Genomic DNA, 22,431 nt, shown 5'->3' on the forward strand with positions numbered 1-22,431 from the left:
AAATATAAAAATGTTATTTACAAACAAACAACCCCCCAAAGGTGGTGGTAGTAAAATGCCAAACACATTGAAAACAGTAAGTCTAGTCAACGTTTTTGGAGGGAACACATTATCCTAGTAGAAAGACGATGTGGGTTAAGTAATATCTTTTATTGGACCAACTTCTGCTGGTGAGAGAGACAAGTTTTCGATCATACAGAGAGTTCTTCTTCCTATTGGAAAACAGAGTTTCATTGAAATTTTCAACAAGAAATCAGGGAAATTGAAATTAAATGTTTTATTTTGGGTAGGTCGATATTAATCTTTGTGACGGAGCCGCCACAAAATTTCCTGTGGGCTGGAAATTCCATTTTTTGAAGAGCTCTAGGAAACAATCACTTTTATGGGATTGATCTTGCAAAAGTCTGAGCATCTTCTGAGCTGTGTGGAGTGCCTTCAACTCCCACTGAATTCAGCACCTTGCAAGTTGGAGTTTTCTATGAATTTCTGTGCAATGCCTCAAATGTCGAGTGTGTTCAAAATCACTCCATCTACTCCAACTGCCTTTGATTTCTTCTCAGATTCATCCTCTGAAATATTGGAGGTGTCCACACAATTAAAATAACCTCTGCATTTGTTTTAATAATTGTATAAAGCTTTGTTGATAATCACCAGCAACCGTACACCATACAAGAAGAACACTAACCCAGAAACCTATCCCTGCAACAAACCCCGTTGCCAGCTCTGCCCACACATCGACTCTAGTGACACCATTACATGTCCTAACCACATCAGTCACACCATAAGGAGCTCATTCACCTGCACATCTACTAATGTAATATATGCCATCATGTGCCAGCAATGCCCCGCTGCCATCTACATTGGCCAAACTGGACTGTCACTACGCAAAAGAATAAATGGACACAAATCAGACATAAAAAATGGTAACATCCATAAACCAGTCAGAGAGCACTTCAGTCTCCCAGGACACTCCGTAGATGACTTGAAAGTTGCCATACTGCTACAAAAAAACTTCAAAAACAGACTTCAAAGAGAAACTGCAGAGCTGGAACTCATCTGCAAACTTGACACAATCAAACTGGGTCTAAACAGGGACTTGGAATGGTTCTCTCATTACAAGAAGTAGTTGTCACTGTTCACACATTCTCACCTCCTAATCAATGGTTGTGAATAGGCCTCAGCTACTTTAACTGAATGGACTTTGCTTATACCTACCTTCCCCATTGTTGTTCCTTACCCTTGAATGTATAAATATATCTCCTATCTGATTTCTATTCCTTACAGCTAACGAAGTGGGTTACAGCCCACGAAACCTTATGCCTGCAGAAATTAAATTTGTTAGTCTTTAAAGTGCTACAGAACTCTCGTTGTTTTTTCTGTGTTTCAGATATTGATGAATGTGCCTCAGAGTCACACCAGTGTAACCCCACGCAGATCTGTATAAACACCGAAGGAGGATACACCTGCTCGTGCACTGAGGGCTATTGGCTCTTAGAAGGCCAATGTTTAGGTATGTTTTTCTGGAGCATTGCTATACATTTTCTAGAATGGTTCTAGAAAACCAGCATTCCTCTGATGAATCCACTCCATTTTAGTTACAATTATGGTCTCTGTCTCCCCGGTGCCCCAGTGTTTTGATGATTACCAAAGTTGAATTGTTATCATGGGTCTCCCAAATTCCATAACTTTCATATTCCTTTTGTGTTAAAAATGTTCCATAATTTCTGAGTGTGTGCATGTGGTAGTACAGAGCTGAACTGACATCACTGAGAGTCTTTGTCAAGTACAGAGCTCACCCTTGGCCTAGGTGGAAGTGTCTTTCTTATTTGTGAAGTGCCAGTAGTATGCTTGGCAAAAAGACTCCCACGTGAAACAAAATGGCAATGCCATATGACTAGCGAACATGTTACTTACATCCACCATGAAAGTGGCCCTTTTGTATATCCTAGTTCACAAGCATAGATAAAAAAATATGACATACCAGCAACACACGTCTTTTCCGCATGGTCACAGTCTTGACCTAAGGTGCTTATGTTACCAGAGCGCAGGAGCTCAGTAATGATAATATCAAGAAATGGAGCAGTGAACTTGCTGGAAAATCTTGGGCAAGAACAAGCAGTTGCGTCTGAAACCTGTGCTGTTTCAGCAGATTCAGAGCTTTTCTCTCTGTCAGCTGCAGAGAGTCAATCTCTCAGTGTCTGCAATGCTCTGTTGCCCTCTAAGCCCAGCCTTGTCGAAAACCAACCCTTGCCAAACAGCAGCAATAGCAGAGGTGCAAACTCTACCGCTTCTCCAACCCACTCCCCTCAATCAGTAGTCATAGGCACTGACGTGGGCATTCATTTTAGGCCCAGTTATCTTCAGTGTTCTTGTTACACTCTTTCCCTGCTTTTTTTTCTCAGCACAGGCTGTTTGCCCACCTATTTTCCAAAGTGGGACTTTGTTTTCGCACCGTCTCAGCTGGAAGGAAAATGGGATTTCCTGCCCATTCGTCCTTGGAAATTGTCCATTTATTTCTCAGCTGCTTCTCCTATCTAGCATTTGTAATGGAGGATTGGCTACTTTTTTAACTGCTGCTAAAAGTGGCTGGGGGTGATTTGAAGTTATCAAGTCCCCTGCACCTTTAATCCTAGACCAGGTTTCTGTAACTCCTATTCTCCTAGAGACTTGGGAAACGGAAGGTATAGTGCTAAATTTTCTGTCTTAGTAAGGGCCTCAGAAAACCTATATTCAATGGAGATGGAGTCATTCTGCCTCATGGGGAAGAAGAGGGCACAGAGAGGACATTCAAAAAGCCTATGCACTTCCTGTGTGACTCCTCAGCATGCCTCTTGTGGTGGGGAATTGGGGCTAGCGAGTGATTTGCGATAATATGGATGCACTGCCCTAATCTTGTGCATAAGGTTGTGTGGGTTTTCTGCACCATACCCTGGATTGTGATGACCCCCATGTAGTTCCCCTGTGCTCAGCCCAAATATGTGAGCTATGTGCAGGAACCAGGATTTGGCCCTGAGTCAGAATATAAGCACTTTGATGCTTGGTGTAAGTAACAGAGATCCAAAGCTGCTCCCTTGCTTAGCTGAGTTTGCCCAAGAGTATCTGTTTATGCTATTTTAAAGAGACAGTAACATCCCAGTGCTTGATTTAGATAACTGTGAGTAAGGTGGCCAGATCACCGCAAGGCAATGCAGAGATGTAACATGAAAATCTGTGTTGAAAAAAATTCCACTGCATTTTTCCAAAACCGTCAAAGTCTTCTCAATTTAATGTACTTTTTCACAGGCCCTGGAGAATCCATTTCCACTGGGCATAAGGGAAAAAAGATAATGTAAAAGTATTTGGAGGGCTGGGTTAAGTTTACAAAGGAAGTCTCTGCTGGTACATTTCTTCACTGTTGGGAAGAATGAACAGCACATCTATCTAGCCAAATTGTTGTTGTTGCTATTTAACATTTAGCCAGTCAGTGCCAGCACAGTAGTTACACAGTGGTGCCAAGAAGAGCCAACCAGGAAAAGGGTTCCTACAAAAACAAAGTCCTGTCTTGGAGATTTTACAATTGTAGATCCTGATCCTGCATAGATTAAACATGTGCCTAAATTTTCAGTGCTGTGAATGGTGCCATTGAGGAGAACAGAAGTACTCATGTGTTTAAAAGTTGAGAATGTGTGTAAATCTTTACCGGATTAGGGCTTAACCTGTCTGTGTAGGGGTGTTTATATGACAGCCCTCTCACTGGTATGTAGGTCACCTTGGTATTGGACTAAAATGGAAACATTTATTAAAGGTGAAAATCAATGCCCCCTTAATTTTTTTAAATATTATATTTCCATTACTTTTGTCCTATGTAACCTAGCTTCCTGAGCCATTTTTTTTGGCAAAATTGCCACAACCAACCCATAAACTTAAACCTGATAAAGTGGATATAACTAGGTAGCTGGGACCCAGTGTGGTCCATTCTTCACGTTAATACAAAATCATCTAAATATTCAAACTATTCAAATATTCAGTTGGATAAAAAAAGTCTTCAGTACCTAATTTTTGTTTTAAAATCCTAACCAGGAACATAACCAATTTAAAGTAAGACATCAGAAAATGCCTATATTGTGCCAAAAAGTACATGATAAATGACAAACAATGACCTGCTGTTTGTGCATTTGTGTGTGACAGAGACAAAACTGAAACTATCAATAGTCTGATTTCAAATGTGTCAGTTTCTGGAGATATTTCTGATATACCTGACCGCATTAAGGGCAAATACTGCTTTTCTTACTCACCCTAATAAACAGATGGAAGATAATAAGTCTGATTCTTCACTCCGCTATGTTGACTTTTGCCAGTGGAACTCCATTCACATCAAAGGAGTTACACCGGCATGAAACTGGTATGGCAGAGAAAAAAATCAGGCCCAGGGGATCTACCCTTGTGAGTAAAGGGAGCAAGAGTCAGCCCAGAAAATCGAATTCAGAAAATGCAGCTTTCAGAAGTTGCTGGAATGGCCTGATTTTCCGAGGTGCTCAGCACCCATGATTCCACTGAACTCCATTAAAGCAGCAGATTCTCAGCACCACTGCACATTCAGCCAAGCATCATCCCCTCACTCAGGGCAGGGTTTGTTTGATGTTCTATGTCTACCTTAGTGTTTCACTGACTGAATGTTATCATTTAATATTCCACTGGAGAATCTTAGGGGCGGAGTTTTGAGGAAGCTCAGGTCTGTTTCTTCAAGTGCAAATCTGTTAAGCTTTCATCAAACCGGAGTTATTATTTTTCCAGCTCACCGCAGACTTTTATATAATTAGTTTTTCCAAACACAGCAGTACTTTCCAGCTTGAAAAAAAAAAAGGAGAGGAATGAGTTGCTATTCCAGTAAGCCATTCATCCATGACCTTGTTTACAGGAAGCATTCATATAGGGAACATCTTCCAATACCGTCTTTCCCATCTGCTGTTGCTACAAGCTTGGGGTGTCACTCGAGATGGATGTTGAATATCAATGCAGAATTTGCTCTGAGAGCTTATTTGAATCAGTCATAAACAAAAATCTACGCAGGGTCATAAACTTTGAATCACTATTGGAAGGATATGAAGTCTTGAAGACAGCCAAAAAACAAACCCCATAAATCAAAAGGCAGCTGATCCCAAAGAAAATGAATAGCCATGGAAGAGACAATTTATCAGGTGTTTTATTTCTGCTCTGAAACAAGGAGTAAAACTCCTTTTAACTTTCATAATTCTATTTATTAGATTCCAGTGCCATCAGAGAGTAAATTTACTTTATGCTTGTATCTTTCAATCTTGTCTCTTGCTCATGACAATCAAATGCATCAATTGTGAATGCTGCTATTCAAAAAAGAATGTTATTTTAGCAACACTATGAATTCTTCTTATATTTTAAAGTTTTCTCATATGCCAGTGAAAACAGTCCCATAAAAATAATTTTCAGGATGACAAAAGTATTTAAAGATTGCCACGTCTAAGACTAAAAGTAGCTTTTGAGGTCAAATGCTGCTCACTTTACTATGTGAGTAGCCCTGATGTGTGTGTAAGTGACCGAGATTTAACTCTGGACCATTACAAAAATACAGTAGGATATTTTGTGCTCCTCTCTATAAGCTAATAGACACAAATCAAGGGTAGCTATTGAGAGAGTCTAACCTGGGCTTTTTGATAATGTAACATTGAGCAGAATCATTTACAAATGACAATGTAGCTAATCAGCCCACATAATTATATTTCAGCTATTTATAAAAAAAAATATTGCTGTGTTGTCTTGGGGAGAGATGGGCTCGGAAAACCTTCCATCTGAATACCTTATACTTTGGCCGTTTGAGCGCTGGAATCAAAATATCATATATTGATCCCTCCCCTAGGTATGTGTAGATCTTAGTCCTACGGTTACATGAGTTTATCTAGTGCAACTATGGCAAGTACAACTACAATCTTGTCTGTACTTTGCATCTTTTTTATTTTTAGACATAGATGAATGCCGCTATGGCTACTGTCAGCAGCTGTGTGCCAATGTACCTGGTTCCTACTCCTGTACATGCAATCCAGGTTTTACCCTTAATGATGATGGAAGATCATGCCAAGGTACTGTATATAGGCAATAACTACTTCAGCGTTGGCCCTAACCCAGCAAAGCACTTAAACTTGTGTGTAACTTTAAGAACGTGAACAGTCCTGCTGCTATCACATGTATGACACTGTCTGTTGTAGGGTATTCTACACTTTGAGCTGGAGGAGACATAGCTGTGCTAGCTCTGATTGAGCGAGTGTGCTAAAAATAGACCATAGCCACTGGGTGTGAGCAGCTAGCCGCCCCAAGTCCATCTCTGTCCAAGCTGTTAGGTACATACTCAGGGCAACTATCCCCTCCTGCCACAACCACACTGTTTTTAGCATGCTAGCTCCATCCTCTGGCTCTGTCTCCTTGAGCTGGAATTTCAACTTGAAGTATAGACATTCTGATAGGTACTCATATGGCTCCCATCACTGCAGTATCTGAGCACCTCTTAATCTTTAGTGTGTTTATACTCACAACACCCATGTGAGGTAGGTCAGTACCATTAGCTCTAGTTTCCATATGACAAACACATGCAGAGAGATGAAGTGATTTGCCCAAGGTCACATGGGAAGTCTGTGGCAGAACAGGAAATTGAATCCAGGTCTCCCAACTCCCAGGTTAATGCCCTATCGGACCATTCTTCCTCTCCAATGTGCTTAAGTGCCTTGCTCGATCAGAGCTGCTGCGACCTTGTAATCAAAGTTATATTTTTGTTCTTGAACACTAAAATACTTCAAAGCAGCCTCTCGCACAACCCCACAGAATGGCCTGCTGTTAATGGGATAAAGACCTTCCAGGAGTTGCACATGTGCTAAAAGGAAAGTCTTTGCTTTGTAGTAGCCACAGGAAGGATCATTTCCTCATTACATCATCATTCCCTAGGTTTATCCTGCTGCTTTTGGCCTGGTCTTGCTCTGATTAAATCAGTTGAAGAATCTTAAAATTACTAGATAAACAAGGAAGCATCTGCAGTAAATAGTTTATTCCAGTCTTTGTTATTTTCTGATCAGAGACAGATCAAGCAGCTCTTTCCCCAAGAAGTCTCAGTTGTAAGTGACCCTCTTCCCCCACTAGAGTGAGTTCAGGAGCTAGCAGACTTGTTAGATATGAGGCTCTCTGATCTCAGATTCAAATGCTGTCTAATGCCTCAGCAACAGCATTTAGGGAAGATGTTCTAAATTGCTTTACATACAGCATGGCCTGTGTTTCCAACCACTTTTTCCATTACAATTCATCAGCCTTAATTACCAACAACAATACAAACAACAGTGACTCAGTCAAACCTTTGCAAGAGAACCAAACCAAACTGCTGTGCCTGTAAAGTTCTTTCTAATGCCTGACTGTACTAGTAATTAATTAGAAGCAGTACCTTGGGAGACATCCTTAATAAACTGAACATTGGTTTCCTGTAGATGTGAATGAATGTACAGCCCAGAACCCTTGCGTGCAAAACTGCGTCAACACATATGGCTCATTTCTCTGTCGCTGTGATCCTGGCTATGAACTGGAAGCCGATGGAATTAGCTGCAGTGGTAACTGTCCTCAGTGATTTGGTGCGGGGACGGGAGGGGTTAACTGTATTTAAATCATTCTTTGTCATTATTATTTTTTATATATGACTTCCTCTGAAGTTTCAAGTATGGCTATATCTACCTCTGCCAAGTCGGTAGAGCAATTCTTCCCTTCCTACTGTCAGTTAAACAAGAGGGTAAAAGCAAGAAAACACACACACACACACACACACACACACACAAATCGATGGTAGTGTTTATGTTTTTTCTCAGAATGGGTTTAAAGATATAAACTAAATAGTAGAACTGTTCTGTGACAATGGTAAAGAGCCACAGAAAAGAATTGCTTTCTTCTAACATTCACCAAGGAACTTTATTGGCATAAAGAAAATAGCATTATTCCAAAAAATGACCCTTGCCCTGGTTCAACAAATGTTACTTTAATTCAACAGGTGCTTGGGCATGTGCTGTCTCTCTTACTCTGCTTTACTGCAGAACTTGCCCAAACATTTTACAGCTCCACCTGCCTGGTTCCCAGCTACAGATTTAAAGAAACTGCATACACATCCTTATGAGCACTGTTGGAGCTAATCAAATAGGAGTAATCTACCCACCACGTAGCTATATTATGGGAAAATTGTTATAGCACTTTTCTTCCCTCCCCCCGTTTTCATTTGGTTGCCTTTTTTTTTTTTTGCTTAATTGAAAAAATAATAGTTAGTCTTACTTTTTTGGTGAGTGTCCCCATAGTCTGCTTAAATGAGAGAATCCAGCCAATATTTCTTGGAAGGAAAAAACCTCACTGGAAAATATTTGTTTTTTTAATTTACACTAAACAGATGTAAAGGGCTGTGTTTGAGAGAAAAAAAAACATATGACGTGCTTTGTATGTTAACCCTTCTGACGCCATTTTTCTGTGCAAGCCTCATCATTATAAAAGCAGGGACTCAGGCCCAGATTTTTAAAGGTATTTAGGGGTTACTCTGCTCAGCACTGCAATGCCTATCTCAGTTAGGTGCCTAAGTCTCAATTTCAAAAGTGAGTTAGGCACTTAGGCCCTGAAGTCTCAGTGAAAGTCAATGACACTTTGTGTCCTAAATGTCTGTCACTTTTGAAAATGGGACTTAGGCCTTGCAATGTTGAGTGGATTAATCCTAAATACCTTTACAATTCTGGTCTTAAGTCCTTCTTCTGGCAGTGAGATGTTGCCTCGTTCAAACATGCTCACTGGCCCAAATTCTCGCCTCAGCAGGATTACGCAAGATGTAAAGCGGTGTCTGTTTTTTCACACTCCCTGTTGATAACTTGAGGCCATGATGCTGCTTTAATAATAACAATATTGAGCCTGCTCCCTCTTTAAAGCACTTTATAGATGGTTACTCATCCTTACAACACCCTTGTGAGGTAGATAAATATGGTTACCCCCATTTTAAAGATAGGAAAAATCAGGCTGAGAGCTAAAGTGATTTGTTCAGGGGAGTCAGTATGTCAGAGCTGGGAATAAGAATTTAGGAACTTCAGACTCAAGCCTTTGTTTCTCTTATTAACCGAGCAGAGGAATAAGGAAATGATTAACAGTGACCTTCGTTGAGCTACGCCTTTGCATGTACTTTCCCCTCAATTAGACATGATCCCATGTGGAACACTGGGGTTCTGCTTTCTCACTTGAACACAAACTCCTGCTAATTATGTTGACTTAGCAAATCAAGAGTAAACAGAATGAAAAACGGCATGTCTGTTTTTAATCAAAGATTTGAAAGGTTGCTTAGCTTCCCCAGTATTTGGAGATCTCTCGGCATTCCAGTAGACCTGCACTGAACTAGGTGATATTAAGCCATATTGGAATGCCTAGGAAATAAGTGAATAAAGGCTAAAAAACAGAGAGCTGGCTGCTGCCGGCGTTGGAAGCAGGATTTCTGCTGGGATTGGTGTCACTGTTTTGGAGGGAAGGCAAGGCTTTCCTTTCCAGAAAAGATTTCTCTCTTTATAAACTAGACTCACAACTCTCTGAGAGGGAAGAGAAAAAAACCACACACACACACGCCTTTTACTGCTCTGTCTGTAATATCTGGCTAATGGAAACATGGGTAGTTCTACCTGTGAAGTGAGATATAAGGGAATGCCAATCACATGGACAATTAGAAACAGGTTTTCTGACAATAAAGGAACTAAGAGCAATGCATCCTTTTATTCTACAGCTTTTAATTCAATGTTGCCTTGCTTGTTGAGAAAACTTAATGAAAACATTGTGAAGTAACATTTCAGTAGGATGCACTGAAGGACCAAACAGAACAGATGATATAGACAGACTGTTATTTGCAAGGCCTCTGTTCTACACCTAAATCCTCCCTTTGTATGTACCGGTTAGTAGAGGATGTACTTCTGCAGCTGAGTGCCAGAACTGAAAAGGTGGTGAATGCTTTCACCTCCAGCTGCCATCCATGGGAAGTGAGGCACTCAGCTCTTTACAGGAGATCATCTAGGTCCCCTATATAGCTGTACAGAGAACTGTCAACAAATCATTATGAGACTGACCTTGTGTTCCTCACCCACCAAAAACCCTCCCTGAAGTCAACAGGAGCTTCTGAGTGCACAAGGCATGCAAGAGTGGGCCCCAAGGTGAGTATATACTCTGGTGACAGAGCAGAATTGATTACACATAGCCAAGAGCTTTAACAAAATTGCACTGATGGGTCAGACTCTGCACTCCTGAAGGCAATGGCCAGTTTTGCCATAGTCTTCCAGCAGAATTAATAAAACGGTGTATTTTTAAAAATATAGAGAAACCTATCTTAGGCCACCCCACCTCCTTGACTCCCATGACCAGCAGCATTCAGTTGCATAGTAGAGAGGACCTTGGATAAAAATGGCCTAGTAGCCTGGGGCTATTTTTGAAGGTTCTGCCAGATACTTTATTCTAAAAGGTAGCTGTTTAAAAAGGAGCCCCTGGAGTTCCATGTCTGGCATGACCCAGATCACAGGCGGTCAGTTTAAAATGAAAACAATTAAAATAAAAAACTTTATTTGGAGATCTGAGAGTCAAGTTCCTTCCATCATCACCCATAATAAAGCTCCTGCAGGCCAAACTGTACCCTGAGTGACAAGTAACTCAGTGGAACCTAAACAGTTCTCTTGACGATGCATAAAAAGGAATAAAATCCAGTTCACTGCCTCTTAGCTGCATTGGCTGTGCAGGGCTAACAAGAGTAAGAAACACTAGAAGGTTATTTTCAGTTGGTAAAGACAGACAGCCTGATTGATCACACTCACAGAGCAGGTATATTGAATAGAAAGGTGCCTGTCTGCATTTCATTCAGGACAGTCTGACCTTTAGACCGGCTTGCCTCCTGGAAAATCTTCTGAGAGTGGGTTTCATTATAATTTACTAATAGTTGTAGGCCTGACTTGGCGTGGGTGAGGCTTAGTAAACTAGTAAATTAGATAATTTTCCCTTTTCACGTAAAGTAATCATTTACATTAATTCCTAGCAACCATGAGCCATATCCACCCTTGTATAACTTCAGTAAAACCCATGGATTTACATCAAAGTTGAATCTGGCCTATTAAACTGAGTTGAATAGCAAATATCATGATCTTAGAGCTCAATGAACTTTTGTTGTGACAGGCAGCATAGTTAGGATGGACTTCTGGTCAGGGGAAAGTATTTTTTACTTTAACACACAGGATTCTAAACTTTATTCTACCACTGCAGACATGGATGAGTGCAGCGTCTCAGAGTTCCTTTGCCAGCACCAATGTGTGAACGAGCCCGGCTCTTACTACTGCGCCTGCCCTCCTGGCTACATTCTGCTTGATGATAACAGAAGCTGCCAAGGTAAGAACATTCCAACCGGGAGCAAATAAATGATATTTCTGGAAGGAAAGTTAAGGTGATTCACTGAGAATCAAGATTTGAGATGTTTGCTTGATCTTGGCATTGCAAAAGGTAGCAAATATTCTGGGTGGGGTCACAGACTACCGCAATATTGATCTGTACTTCCTGGGGGAAACCCATGTTCCTTCCACTTGCAGTATTCACAGCTCATTCCTGAACAGCAGCAAGCAGTCTAGGGAATTTCAGCTTGGAAAGTTCCTATTGGAGAAGTACATGATGCCGGGAACAACTTCTGATGGGGGAGATACCCCTGTAAAACAGCCTGAAGGTAGGAATGGGCCTTCATCTTTGGTCTCAGACAGTTCCAAGACCTCCACCCCCCCCCCACAACAGCTCAGAGAGGCTGACAAGAGCAGAGGCAGGGCAGACGGGGAAGGGAGGCACAAGTGCTTTCATAAGAACAAGAGGGAAAGTTCCATAGCCAAACCCTTTAAGAAGAGGCAGAAGTCCCTGTCCCCTTCCAAGTCACTGAGAGATTTGTACTCCAGAGCAAGACCATGCAGGACTGAGAAGACTTCAAAAGACAAAACAGCAGCGCCTTCCAGTACTGGAGACTTCTTTTTCAGCACCAAAGCCCTTAGTGGTATCATAAGATTTGGAGACCTGTTCTTCAGACAACTGGTTCATGGCTCTCAATCTCGAAGATGCCTACTTTCATATAGACATTCATCTAGCACAAAGGAGATTCCTGCGATTTGTGGCCAGTCAACACCCCTACCAGTACGGGGATGTCCGCTTTGGGATCTTGACGGCACAGAGTTTTCACCAATGTGCCTTCAGTGGTAGCAGCTCACTTTCATCCGCAAGGGATGACAGTTTGTCGTCAGTTAGATGACAGGCTCCTGAAGGGACAATCTTACCAGGAAAGATGAGAAGCAACAGCCATGCTTCTACATCTGTTTGAGAGGCTGGGCCTCAGGGTGAACCTGGAGAAGTCCATCCTGGAACCCACACACTTGATAGCATTTATCAGGGTAAGGCGTTCTGTTACAACCAGGGTATACGCATCAGATGACCAATTGCTTTCCATGACAAGGCTCACACAGTGGATCTGCTGGAGCCCCAGAACTTCCATTCAACCCCGCCTGTCTCTGTTGGGTCATATGGCCACAAGTACTCATGGGACCCCATTCACAGGATTCACCTCAGAGGTCTATGCTACAAACCTGGTTACAGACTGTCTATGCTCTGGCCAAGCACCTTCCCTAAGGGATCTTTGCCTCCTTTAATTGATGGGAGGACAGAAGAAAAGTATATGTGTGTATGGGGCTACCACTCAACTCCTCACTCCGAAAAACTGTGAACATTGATGCATCCCTTTAAGGTTGGCGAGCACATCTGAAGGGACAGGTTGCTTGGAGGATGTGGTCCCCTCAGGAGTTCACACTTCACATCAATGTGCTGGAGCTGAGAGCAATCAGATTATCCCATGAACAATTCCTCCTTTGCATCCATGGCCAGTCAATCCAGATGTTGTTGAATGACATGGCTGCGGTCTATTATATCACCAAGCAGGGAGAAGCACACTCTTCATTGCTCTATGCAGAGGCCATCACGCTTGGAAACTGGTGCATTTCCCTGCAGATTACTTTAACCACCATCCACCTGCCAGGGTTCCACAACACCTTGTCAGATTCTCTGGGTAGACATGTCTCCACAGAACATGAGTGGGAGCTACACGACCCAACCCTCCAGGAGGTGTTCTGGGTGTGGGTTTCCCATCCACAGACCTCTTCACATCTCATATGAACAACAGGTGTGGGGAGTTCTGCTCCAAAGGGGGCTGCAGCCCAGGCTCTGTGGGTGATGCTTTTCTTATACAGTGGTCAGGAGCCCTGTGATGGGTGTTCCCTCCAGACCCCCTTTTACCTTGATTGTTGAGGAAAATCAGACAGGACAAGGCACAAGTCATCCTTATAGCACCGAGCTGGACCTGGCTATTCTGATACCCACTGCTTCAGCAGGGATCCACCCAACTACCTCTCTGCTTTCCCCTACTATGTCAGCCCCGACCCAGGCCAAAGCATGGACTTGCCAACCCAACCCAGACACATTTCACCTGAGGGCATGGTATTTGGATGGATGTTGGAGTTACAAAAGGCCTGTTTGACTGATGTCCGAGCCATCCTGAAAAATAGTAGAAAGGATTCTACCAGGAAATGTTATAAAGCAAAGTGGAAAAAATTTAAGTTTTTGTGTAGCCACCAAGGAATTCTCCCTTTACACTCTAAGATCCCAGAGGTACTGGGTTATCTCTTGTCCTTAAAAATCCTCAGGGGTACCCTGACAGCCAACCGCACATTTCATTCTCTGGTGGATACCTACCCTGTTTATTCCTACTCAGTCACAGCCCACTTTCTGGAGGGTATGATTTGAGTCTTCTCTCTGATGGCAAAACCAGTACCAGACTGGGATTTGAACAGAGATTTAGTAAGGGTTGATAAAACAAGGCTCAAGCCCCCAGCTTTCTGCTCTCCTCTCCTCTTGGGGAGCCAGAGGAGCTCTCAGCTGGCCCTCCTGCATAGCATGTCCTTGCAGAAAGCTGTATCCACAAGGCTGCATCCTAAGTTCATCCCTAAGGTGGTGGTAGACTTTCACATCAGCCAGACTATCTGTCCACCCGTGTTTTACCCTAAACCTCATGCGAACAGGGAAGAAGTGGTGTGTTACTCAGTGGGTGTGTATAGGGCTCTTGCCTTCTACTTAGAAATAATTAAATCATTTTGAAAGTCCTTGACGGTTTCATTCATGGAACTTATGAAAGGAGAGGCCACCTCCTCCCAGAGGTTGTCAAAATGGATCTCAGGGTGCATTCTACTCGGGTATGAGTTGAACAATATGTCCCTCGAGGGCAGCAAATGAACCTACTCAACTGGCGCTCAGGCAGCATCGGTAGCTTCCTTTAGAGACATTCCTATTCCTGACATGTGCAGAGCAGCAAGTTGGAGTTCTGTTCATACCTGCACTAGACTATGCACTGGTGTGAGCAGCTGCTTCTGCTGCCTTTTGGGGCACAATCTGTTGTGTCATAGGACTCCAGGCACCAGCCTCCTAGAAGGGGACACTGCTTGTGAATCATCTGAAGTGCAAAACACATAGAAACAGCCACTCAAAGGAGGAGGATGGGTTACTTACCTTGCAATAAGTTGAGTGCTTTGAGCTGTGCAGTGCACTACCTGCTCTCCGGTTTTCACCTACCTGGAATTTGTGGTAGAGAGGGAACTGAGATGATGGCAATCTGGCAGTGCCCTTGACCCCCTTGGTGTAGAGCATGAGGAGAGCGAGGACACATGCGCTGCCCAGACACTGCTAGTGAAAAATCTCTGGCCCTGGGCATGTGTGCAACCTAAACAGCACTAGTCATAGGGAGAGCACATCTCAGGAACTCAAGTTACTACCAGGTGAGTTGTCTGAAGTAGCCTTCTAATACAGGATGAGCAAAGTTATACTTTGTTTGGTGATACTTTGGTGCAATCTATTAGTATAAGCGTTTGCTTTATTATAATAAAATACAAATAATATCTAGCTATTATATAGCTGTTTTCATCCATACATCTCAAACTGCTTTATAAAAAGAGATCAGTTTCACAACGTCCATATTACAGATGGGGAAACGGAAGTACAGAGTGGGGGAAATGACTTGCCCAAGGTCGTCCAGCAAGTCTGTGGCAGAGCCAGGTCTCCTGAATCCCAGTTCAGTGCTCCAGCCACTAGGTCACACGTTATAAGGGTGGTATCTTTTAGATTTTTCCTTGTATTATCGTCCCTCTCATTTTTGTGTTTCAGATATCAATGAATGTGAGACTAGAAACAACACATGTACTACGCAGCAAACCTGTTTCAATATCCAAGGAGGATACAAATGTCTAGACCCAGTGAAGTGTGAGGATCCTTATATCCAGATCAATGACAAGTGAGTAATGGACCCACAGAAGTGGAAGGGCAGTAAATCTGCACGAGGCATATCGCTCAGTGCTAGCCAAATAGATTGCACTTTTGCCACATAACAGCAAAGTACATCTAAAGTGCTATACATATGCTGTTGCATTTACCATTAGCAAGCTTTATAAAAATGATAAATTGTAATTACTTGCCAGGTCACCAGGTGGCATAAGATTCAGTTGTGGGGGAAGTTAAGCTGGAAAAGCCCTCACCAGAATGAGTGCAGTAGAAAAGACTATAATGGTTGTAATGCAGCAAAAGAAAGTTAGTTACTCCATTGCCACCTGCCTTTAGACATGCTTGATCAAATACAACCTATTCGTTAATAAGAGTACTTCCTTACCTACTTCATTAAGGGGGTTGTGAGGATTAACTGACGAATGTTTGTACAGTGCTTTGAAAGCATAACACACCACACTATAGTGGAGAGGCAGCTCCGCTAGAGTTAAAGTTGAGTCACTTATTTAAAATATAACTCTAAGAGTTGTAAAAACCACATGCTGACTCAGATTGTCTTGAAATTTGCTTTGCCTCATGGGATGCTAAATAATGTTAGTGATCCACATTTAGGGTTCTTTGAGTAAAGAGTTTCCAAGATACAATCCCTCCACTAAAAACCCAGCATTTTACAAAATCACATTGTTCTAACTTTTTTTGTGCACACCTGGGACTCAGATTATGGCTGTAATTCTCCCCAGCCTTATCTCAGTCATTTGGGATTTATTTCAACCCGTGTACAGCACCCGCTGCCCCTTTGGGAAGTTATTCAACATTAAGCTTAAAACTCCAGGTGGTGTGTTGATAGCTAGAGCCAAAGAGAACAAAATACACACGTGCAGCAAGAGTAGGGCTCTGTTAACAGATTGGCTAGAAACCCTTTGGGTGTTATCACCAGTTACAGTAACTGGGTGGTTCAAATTGGCATGCTCTGGTCACTGAACCTGAGCAACACCCACACACAGAGTCTGAGCACTTTCAGTGAATGTGTCATGTGCAAGTTCCTTGCTCTCTGCCTGTATTCTACAGGGGCTACTTTTGGAAGTTTTGCCCGGAGATCAAAATGCCTATTTTAAGAGCCATATTTAAAAGTGCTCTAAAATCCATATGGAAACTCTGACTTTACCTTAGAAGTACTGTCAATGAAATTAGCATTAATTAAATGGAGGAAGATGAAAGACTCTAGGAAGCAGTTGGGTAATGTCATCATCCTGAACAATGGGCATGAATGTGATCAAAGGAAAGCAAGTTGCTCGGTCTTTTAATATTCACAGAATTTAAAGCCAGGAGGGACCATTAGATCATCTACTCTGACTTGTCTATTACAAGCCATTCAGTTTTACCCAGTTACCCCTGCATTGAACCCAATAACTTGTGTTTGGCTAAAACATTATGAATTCACAGAATCCTAATTCACAACTCTCCTAAAATGAGCTGCTCATAACCTTTACAGAGTTCTATAACAGAGCTATGGAACATGGGGAGGAGGACATGGAGCAGTTGAGGAGGTGTGTGTGTTAGAAGGGTGCTGGATGGGGGTTCTTCCCCTTTCCAACCTCCACCCTGCCAGGTTGTGCTGTGGCACAGTTGTTGAGGGGCAGTACACTCCTACATGACAACCTTTTTTAGTGTAAGACATTGTTCAAATACTATGTTTTTGACTATCCAGTTTGATGACTTAGAGCTATGTTGAGGAACTGGACTTCCAAAAATATAGTTTTTCTATGATCCCTTGGTGAACAAGGGATTGTCTTCAAAAGGAAATTTTGCTTTCTGAAGCTCAGAAGTGCCGACTGAGCAGAATCATAGTCTGGAACGTTAGGCACCTTCTGCAGTGACATGCTTGGGGGAAAGGGAAGTGGCATCATCTCTGCCCTCCCCTACAAAACAGCCCTCCTCCCCATCTCCCACATTTCCAGCCAATGGCTGCTGAACTAGGCCAAGTGAGGCAGGCTGGGGGTGCCCTTTCCCTCCACTGTTGCCCAATCAGGAAAGGAACTCATAACTCCACACCTTCCTTGTGCTACCTCCAGCAGAAGGGAAGGGATTCCAAGTTCACTCTTCACCTTGATACAACTACTTCTAGGGAGAAAGAGGAGGTCCAAATAATGCAGGAGAGTGTGTGGAGTAAAGGAGCACCTGAGAGGTGTGCAGTGGGGGTATAGGGAGTTTCAGCTCTGCTCCTCCAAGCTCTCCTCCTGCCCCCCACATCCATACCCCAGTTTCTGCCCCTGCTTCACAACATGCCCCCAGTCTGCTGAGACCAGGATGGGAAGCTGGAAATGAGCATGTTCAGTGTATGGTATAGGTACACAGCGCTCAGGTGGGGTGGGGAGCTGAGAACAGGCATGCTCGGTGCATGGCACAGGTCCACATGCACTGAAACCAATGGTTAACTTTAACTTTGTGTTAACCAAGTTTGTGGGCTGTGACAGGTTGCTCTATTCACTGCAGGTATGGCTCCTCCTCCTGGCCATTCTGGGGAATAGATCACCATTTCAATGCCTCTCCCCACAGTTGCAAGCTGTCCCTCCATCTCTGTCTGTCTGCAGCCCCTCTCCCGCTCCAGGAGCTGCTGTGGCCTCTTTGTGACTTAGTCCTCCAGCTAGGTCACTCCAGGGTTTCCCCTTCTGGGGGTCTGGCGCTGTTTCTTCTCCCAAACAGGTTCAGGCAGCCTTCCTATGCACTGCCTTGCTAGTGCCACTTCCTCATTGGTGGTTGGGGAACCTGGGCCCATCCTCTACTCTGGGTTCCAATTCAGGGACCCTCTAGTCAGCAGTCAAGCTCTGTTCCATCACTGTATCTTGCCACATTTCTCCAGGCCTTGCCTTAACCTTCTGGCTTTCCCTTCCTTCTCTGGGTCTGCCAGTTTCACCTCTCCCTTCTCTTAGGGAGCAACTTCAAGCTATTCATCTTTGCAGCCTCCAAACACACCTCCCTCTTCCCCAGGGGTGAGTGACTGCAGCCTTTCTCAGCAGCCCTTTCTGTTGGGAGCTTCTTGGTTTATATAGGTGCTGCCTGTTCCCACAAAGGTGAGGTTCTCTTAATTAGGGCTTCTTTTGCAATCTTAATTCCCCCCAGCTTGCTGCCTAGTAGTCTAATTGGCCCCTCTGGCCTGCCTTAACCCCTTCAGGACAAGTGTGGGAGGATACATCATCACATGGGCATTTAATACTGTAATCATAAAAAGCTATGCAGTGTTTTGGTTAATGATACATTTCTTGCATCCCTCTTTTAGATAATGTGATGAATACTGAGAGATTTTCATTATTTGCTTCTAGTTGGCTTCACTGGGAAATTAGCCATCTTTGATCTAGAACATAACATTTATAACAAACTTACATTTATTGACCATCAATACAAAACATCTCTTTGGTCAAGTGTTTGTTCAACTTTGCTCAACCCCAAACACGGGGTGTTTATGGATGGTATGTGTAGTAAAGGGAGGGACCATCTGTTGTTGACTGTGATTTAATCAGAGATGTGCCGGAACCAAAACTCCAAACCCAGGCATCAGAAGAATTGGACCATGTGGCTCTGCCCAGTCTTTAGATTTACTGTCTGGCTGTATTTAATCTATGGCCTTTGCCCAGAATGTGTTGGACACACAGCCTGTTAAAAAAGTAATGTGTTATATATATAGCACCATTGGTGTTCATGGTGCTGCACCATCAGTGAGCTGGATCAATAATTAACAGGTCCCTACCCTGAAGAGCTTATAAATTAAATTCCTACCAGGTCAAACATGCAATGGGAAGCTATTCCATGGCTGCAGAGCTGCCAGAAAGAAAGTCCACATTCTTGCATGATTGAAGGAGATAAAGGTTGCAGTCAGAAGAGCAGCTTTGGAAGCGCCCAGAGAGCAGGAGGCAGATGAAGGCAGAGATAAATGCAGGATTGGATGGAGCTATGGAGAGTTCAGAATGCAAGCGAAGGAAATGAAAGTTGCATTGGTTATTTAAGCCAGTTATTTTTTGTACTCCATTATTTTGTGCTGTCATAGCAACACGTAGTGAATTAGGTGTTGCAGAATTTGCTCAACACTGATGATAATTCTGTCTGCATTAGTCGCTGCATGTGTCCAGCTGAAAACCCCGGTTGCAGAGATCAACCGTTCACCATCCTATACAGAGACATGGACGTGGTGTCAGGACGGTCCGTGCCTTCTGATATCTTCCAAATGCAAGCAACAACTCGCTACCCTGGTGCCTATTACATCTTCCAGATCAAATCAGGGAATGAGGGCCGAGAATTCTACATGCGTGTAAGTCTGTATGGAGTCCTATCAGTATCTTATAGTTTGCCACAATCTTCTCTGACAGCTGTATTATGTTTTTAAATGTAGGCTATTTAAAATTTCAGAGCAAGTTCTCTCATAGGGCTGATGTGTGTCTGTCTTGCTCCATCCATAGCACGCAGTGCAGTGTACTGATCCATAATCCCAGCGGGCTGCTCAAACCCAGAATGGCAGTGGAGGCTAGTTCTGCAGTAAGGTGCCCTACCCTAGGGAAAGATACTCTATAGTGGCAGTGTTGGGAATTCACCAGACTGGCCCAGCATGCCCCATTTGTGCTGTTCCAGACATGGCAATAGAGCTCAGTGAGATCTGTGACCTCACGTCTTGAAATAGCTCAAGAAGGGGGCTGATTTAAAATTGTCAGTTTTTTTAAACTGAAAAATTGAGTTTTCTATTAACAGAAAGTTTTTGCAGCAAGTGTCTGCTTTCTTTGAGACTTCTTGATTTTTCACCAGGAAACTGAAAATCCCAAACCCAAAAACGTTCAGTCAAAACACAAACGTTTTTGGCTAAACACTGAAAAATATTCAGTTTTCAAGGTTTTGGATTTTCAATAAAAAGTCCAATTTTTCACATTTTCGGCTGACCCCCCATTTCCATTGGATATACATTGGACAGCTGACATTCTTTGAACAAGGAGCACTGAGGTTGGCGAGACTCAGAAGCGTGGGTAGTAATCGCAAGCAGAACCTAACCCTGATAATTACTCCAAGAACCATTCAGTGGAATACATATAATGACACTTTCAGCATATCATAGGAAAAAATAATAGAACAGATTCTGGCATTTCCCAATTCACATTCTTCATGGGAGCATCAGATTCTGAGCTTTAAATGGCACCAACTTTGTCTTAAGGTTCCAGAGAATCATTTCTACCCTGTTAGCAGGATGTTACAACGTTGTACTTGTTCCAGATTTTGTCACCTATCTGGGCTGATCAGTCAGTTGTCTGGGGTCCAGGGACAAATGCCATTATTCAAATCTGATTCCTGTTTTTCATTTATCCCATAAAGTTCCCAAGGCCTTTCTTTTATTGGACATGCTGCACTTTTCCTTTAACTGGTAACAAAACAGTCTCAGAGTGTCTAGGTTATAACCAGTAGGTGGTGCTTGTTCCTTTGTTTTGAAAGCCAAATAAAACAAGAGGTTGCAGATGTGGGGGATAATGGTGATGTGGGACAGACAGATACAGCTTAGAGATGCCATCAGTCAAGGGAGTTGTTGAACTAACGCCCATGCTGCCTGGCCCTGGTGGGTTGTCCCACTGTCAGCTCAAATTTTTGTGGTACTTTTTCAAAAACTAACAGGAGCTAACCCAAGTGCTCTGGCTAAACATTATGTCTCTCAGTAAAACATAGGATAATCAGATAGCAAGTGTGAAAAATTGGGATGGGGTGGGGGTAATAGGCACTTATATAAGAAAAAGCCACAAATATCAGGACTGTCCCTATAAAATTGGGACACTTGGTCACCCTAATAAAACAGGCCCCAGGCCGGGTGTCTGAAGTTCTGCTGGTTGGTGAATTGCGTTCAATTTAGCAACAGGGGGCCAGATTTTCTAATGCTGAGAACCCTCCACTCTGGCTAGATTACCAAGCATTCAGCTCCCATTTAGGTACTCAAATGAGAGCCAGATTTTCAGAAGTGCTTGAGGGATGAGCTGATTATGGGTGCTGAGCACATCTGAAAATCTGCCCCACAATCCCAGCATTGCTTTCAGCTTCGTGTAGAATACATTCAAAGGAGTATCTCCGTAGGTCTGATTTTGCAATACATACTTATGCAAATGAAAAACCAACCCTGTTTCCAATGAAACTGGAAAAATATTCATAAACACTTTTCTAGACATATAAAGTTTTTGTAATACTCATTTCTTTTTAAATACAATCTATATCTTGGTACTTAAAACCACTCCACAGTGACTCTTTAAATGGATACATTTTCTCTGCATCAAACCAAAAAAAACTTCATGAAGCCTAAGAACTAATGGAAACAGGAAAAGAATCTCTGGCCCAACATGTCAGCACCTCATGAATCCATGTCCGTGCTTTTTCCTCTGGATAATAACAATGGATTTATATGTACAATAACAGCTTTCATCTGCAAGGATCCCCACATGCTTTACAGATGGATAGACTAACTGTACTGAGTGACATTTCCTATACCATTGAAATGCAGCCACCTCTGCGGTGAAGTGCAATAGCTCTCAGCAATGCATATAAATACATAACAGTTGAGATAAGGAAATGCAAAGCGCCTTTTCCAATTGAAAGTGGACTGTAGGCGATATTTAGGTAGGCAGAATGTAATTGCCAATTTAAGAATTTTACAGTGAGTAACATGGGTCTTTAATTCCTGTTTTATACATCAGTCCAAATATGGCAACCACAACAGCACAGTGTCTTCTACCACTATGCTACATTGGTTCAGTAGCGACAAGGTATGTCTACACTGCAAATGAAGGGGGATTAAAGCTAGGGTAAATCTAGCTAACATGGGTAACAATAAGAGAGAAAACAAGGCAGCACAGACTTCATCACAGGTTAGCAAACCAAATATGTACCTAGGTTCCCTAGTGGGCTTGTACATGGACTTGTACTAGCCCCACTGAAGCCCAGGCTTCATTACATTACATTACTTCATTACATCTTCACTACTGTTGTTACTTATACTAGCTAAGTTAGCACAGGTATGCTACTCACAGTATGATCACACCTCCACTTGCT

At 42.8% G+C, this 22,431-nt stretch overlaps 1 protein-coding gene across 1 annotated transcript in view; it reads left to right on the forward strand.

Annotated features, from left to right (window-relative positions):
* The window catches only part of FBLN5 (fibulin 5), a 61,216-nt gene that overhangs the window by 34,830 nt on the left and 3,955 nt on the right, over positions 1–22,431 (forward strand). Inside the window, exons 4-9 of the mRNA XM_067547092.1 lie at positions 1,388–1,510; positions 5,973–6,089; positions 7,476–7,595; positions 11,287–11,409; positions 15,256–15,382; positions 19,477–19,672. Coding sequence (XP_067403193.1) covers positions 1,388–1,510; positions 5,973–6,089; positions 7,476–7,595; positions 11,287–11,409; positions 15,256–15,382; positions 19,477–19,672 — 806 coding nt within the window. The remainder of the gene's footprint in view (positions 1–1,387; positions 1,511–5,972; positions 6,090–7,475; positions 7,596–11,286; positions 11,410–15,255; positions 15,383–19,476; positions 19,673–22,431) is intronic.

This window comes from Emydura macquarii, unplaced genomic scaffold (assembly GCF_026122565.2).
Source record: "Emydura macquarii macquarii isolate MOO-44397 ecotype Brisbane River unplaced genomic scaffold, CSIRO-AGI_Emac_v2 contig_1229, whole genome shotgun sequence".
Taxonomy (NCBI): domain Eukaryota; kingdom Metazoa; phylum Chordata; order Testudines; family Chelidae; genus Emydura; species Emydura macquarii.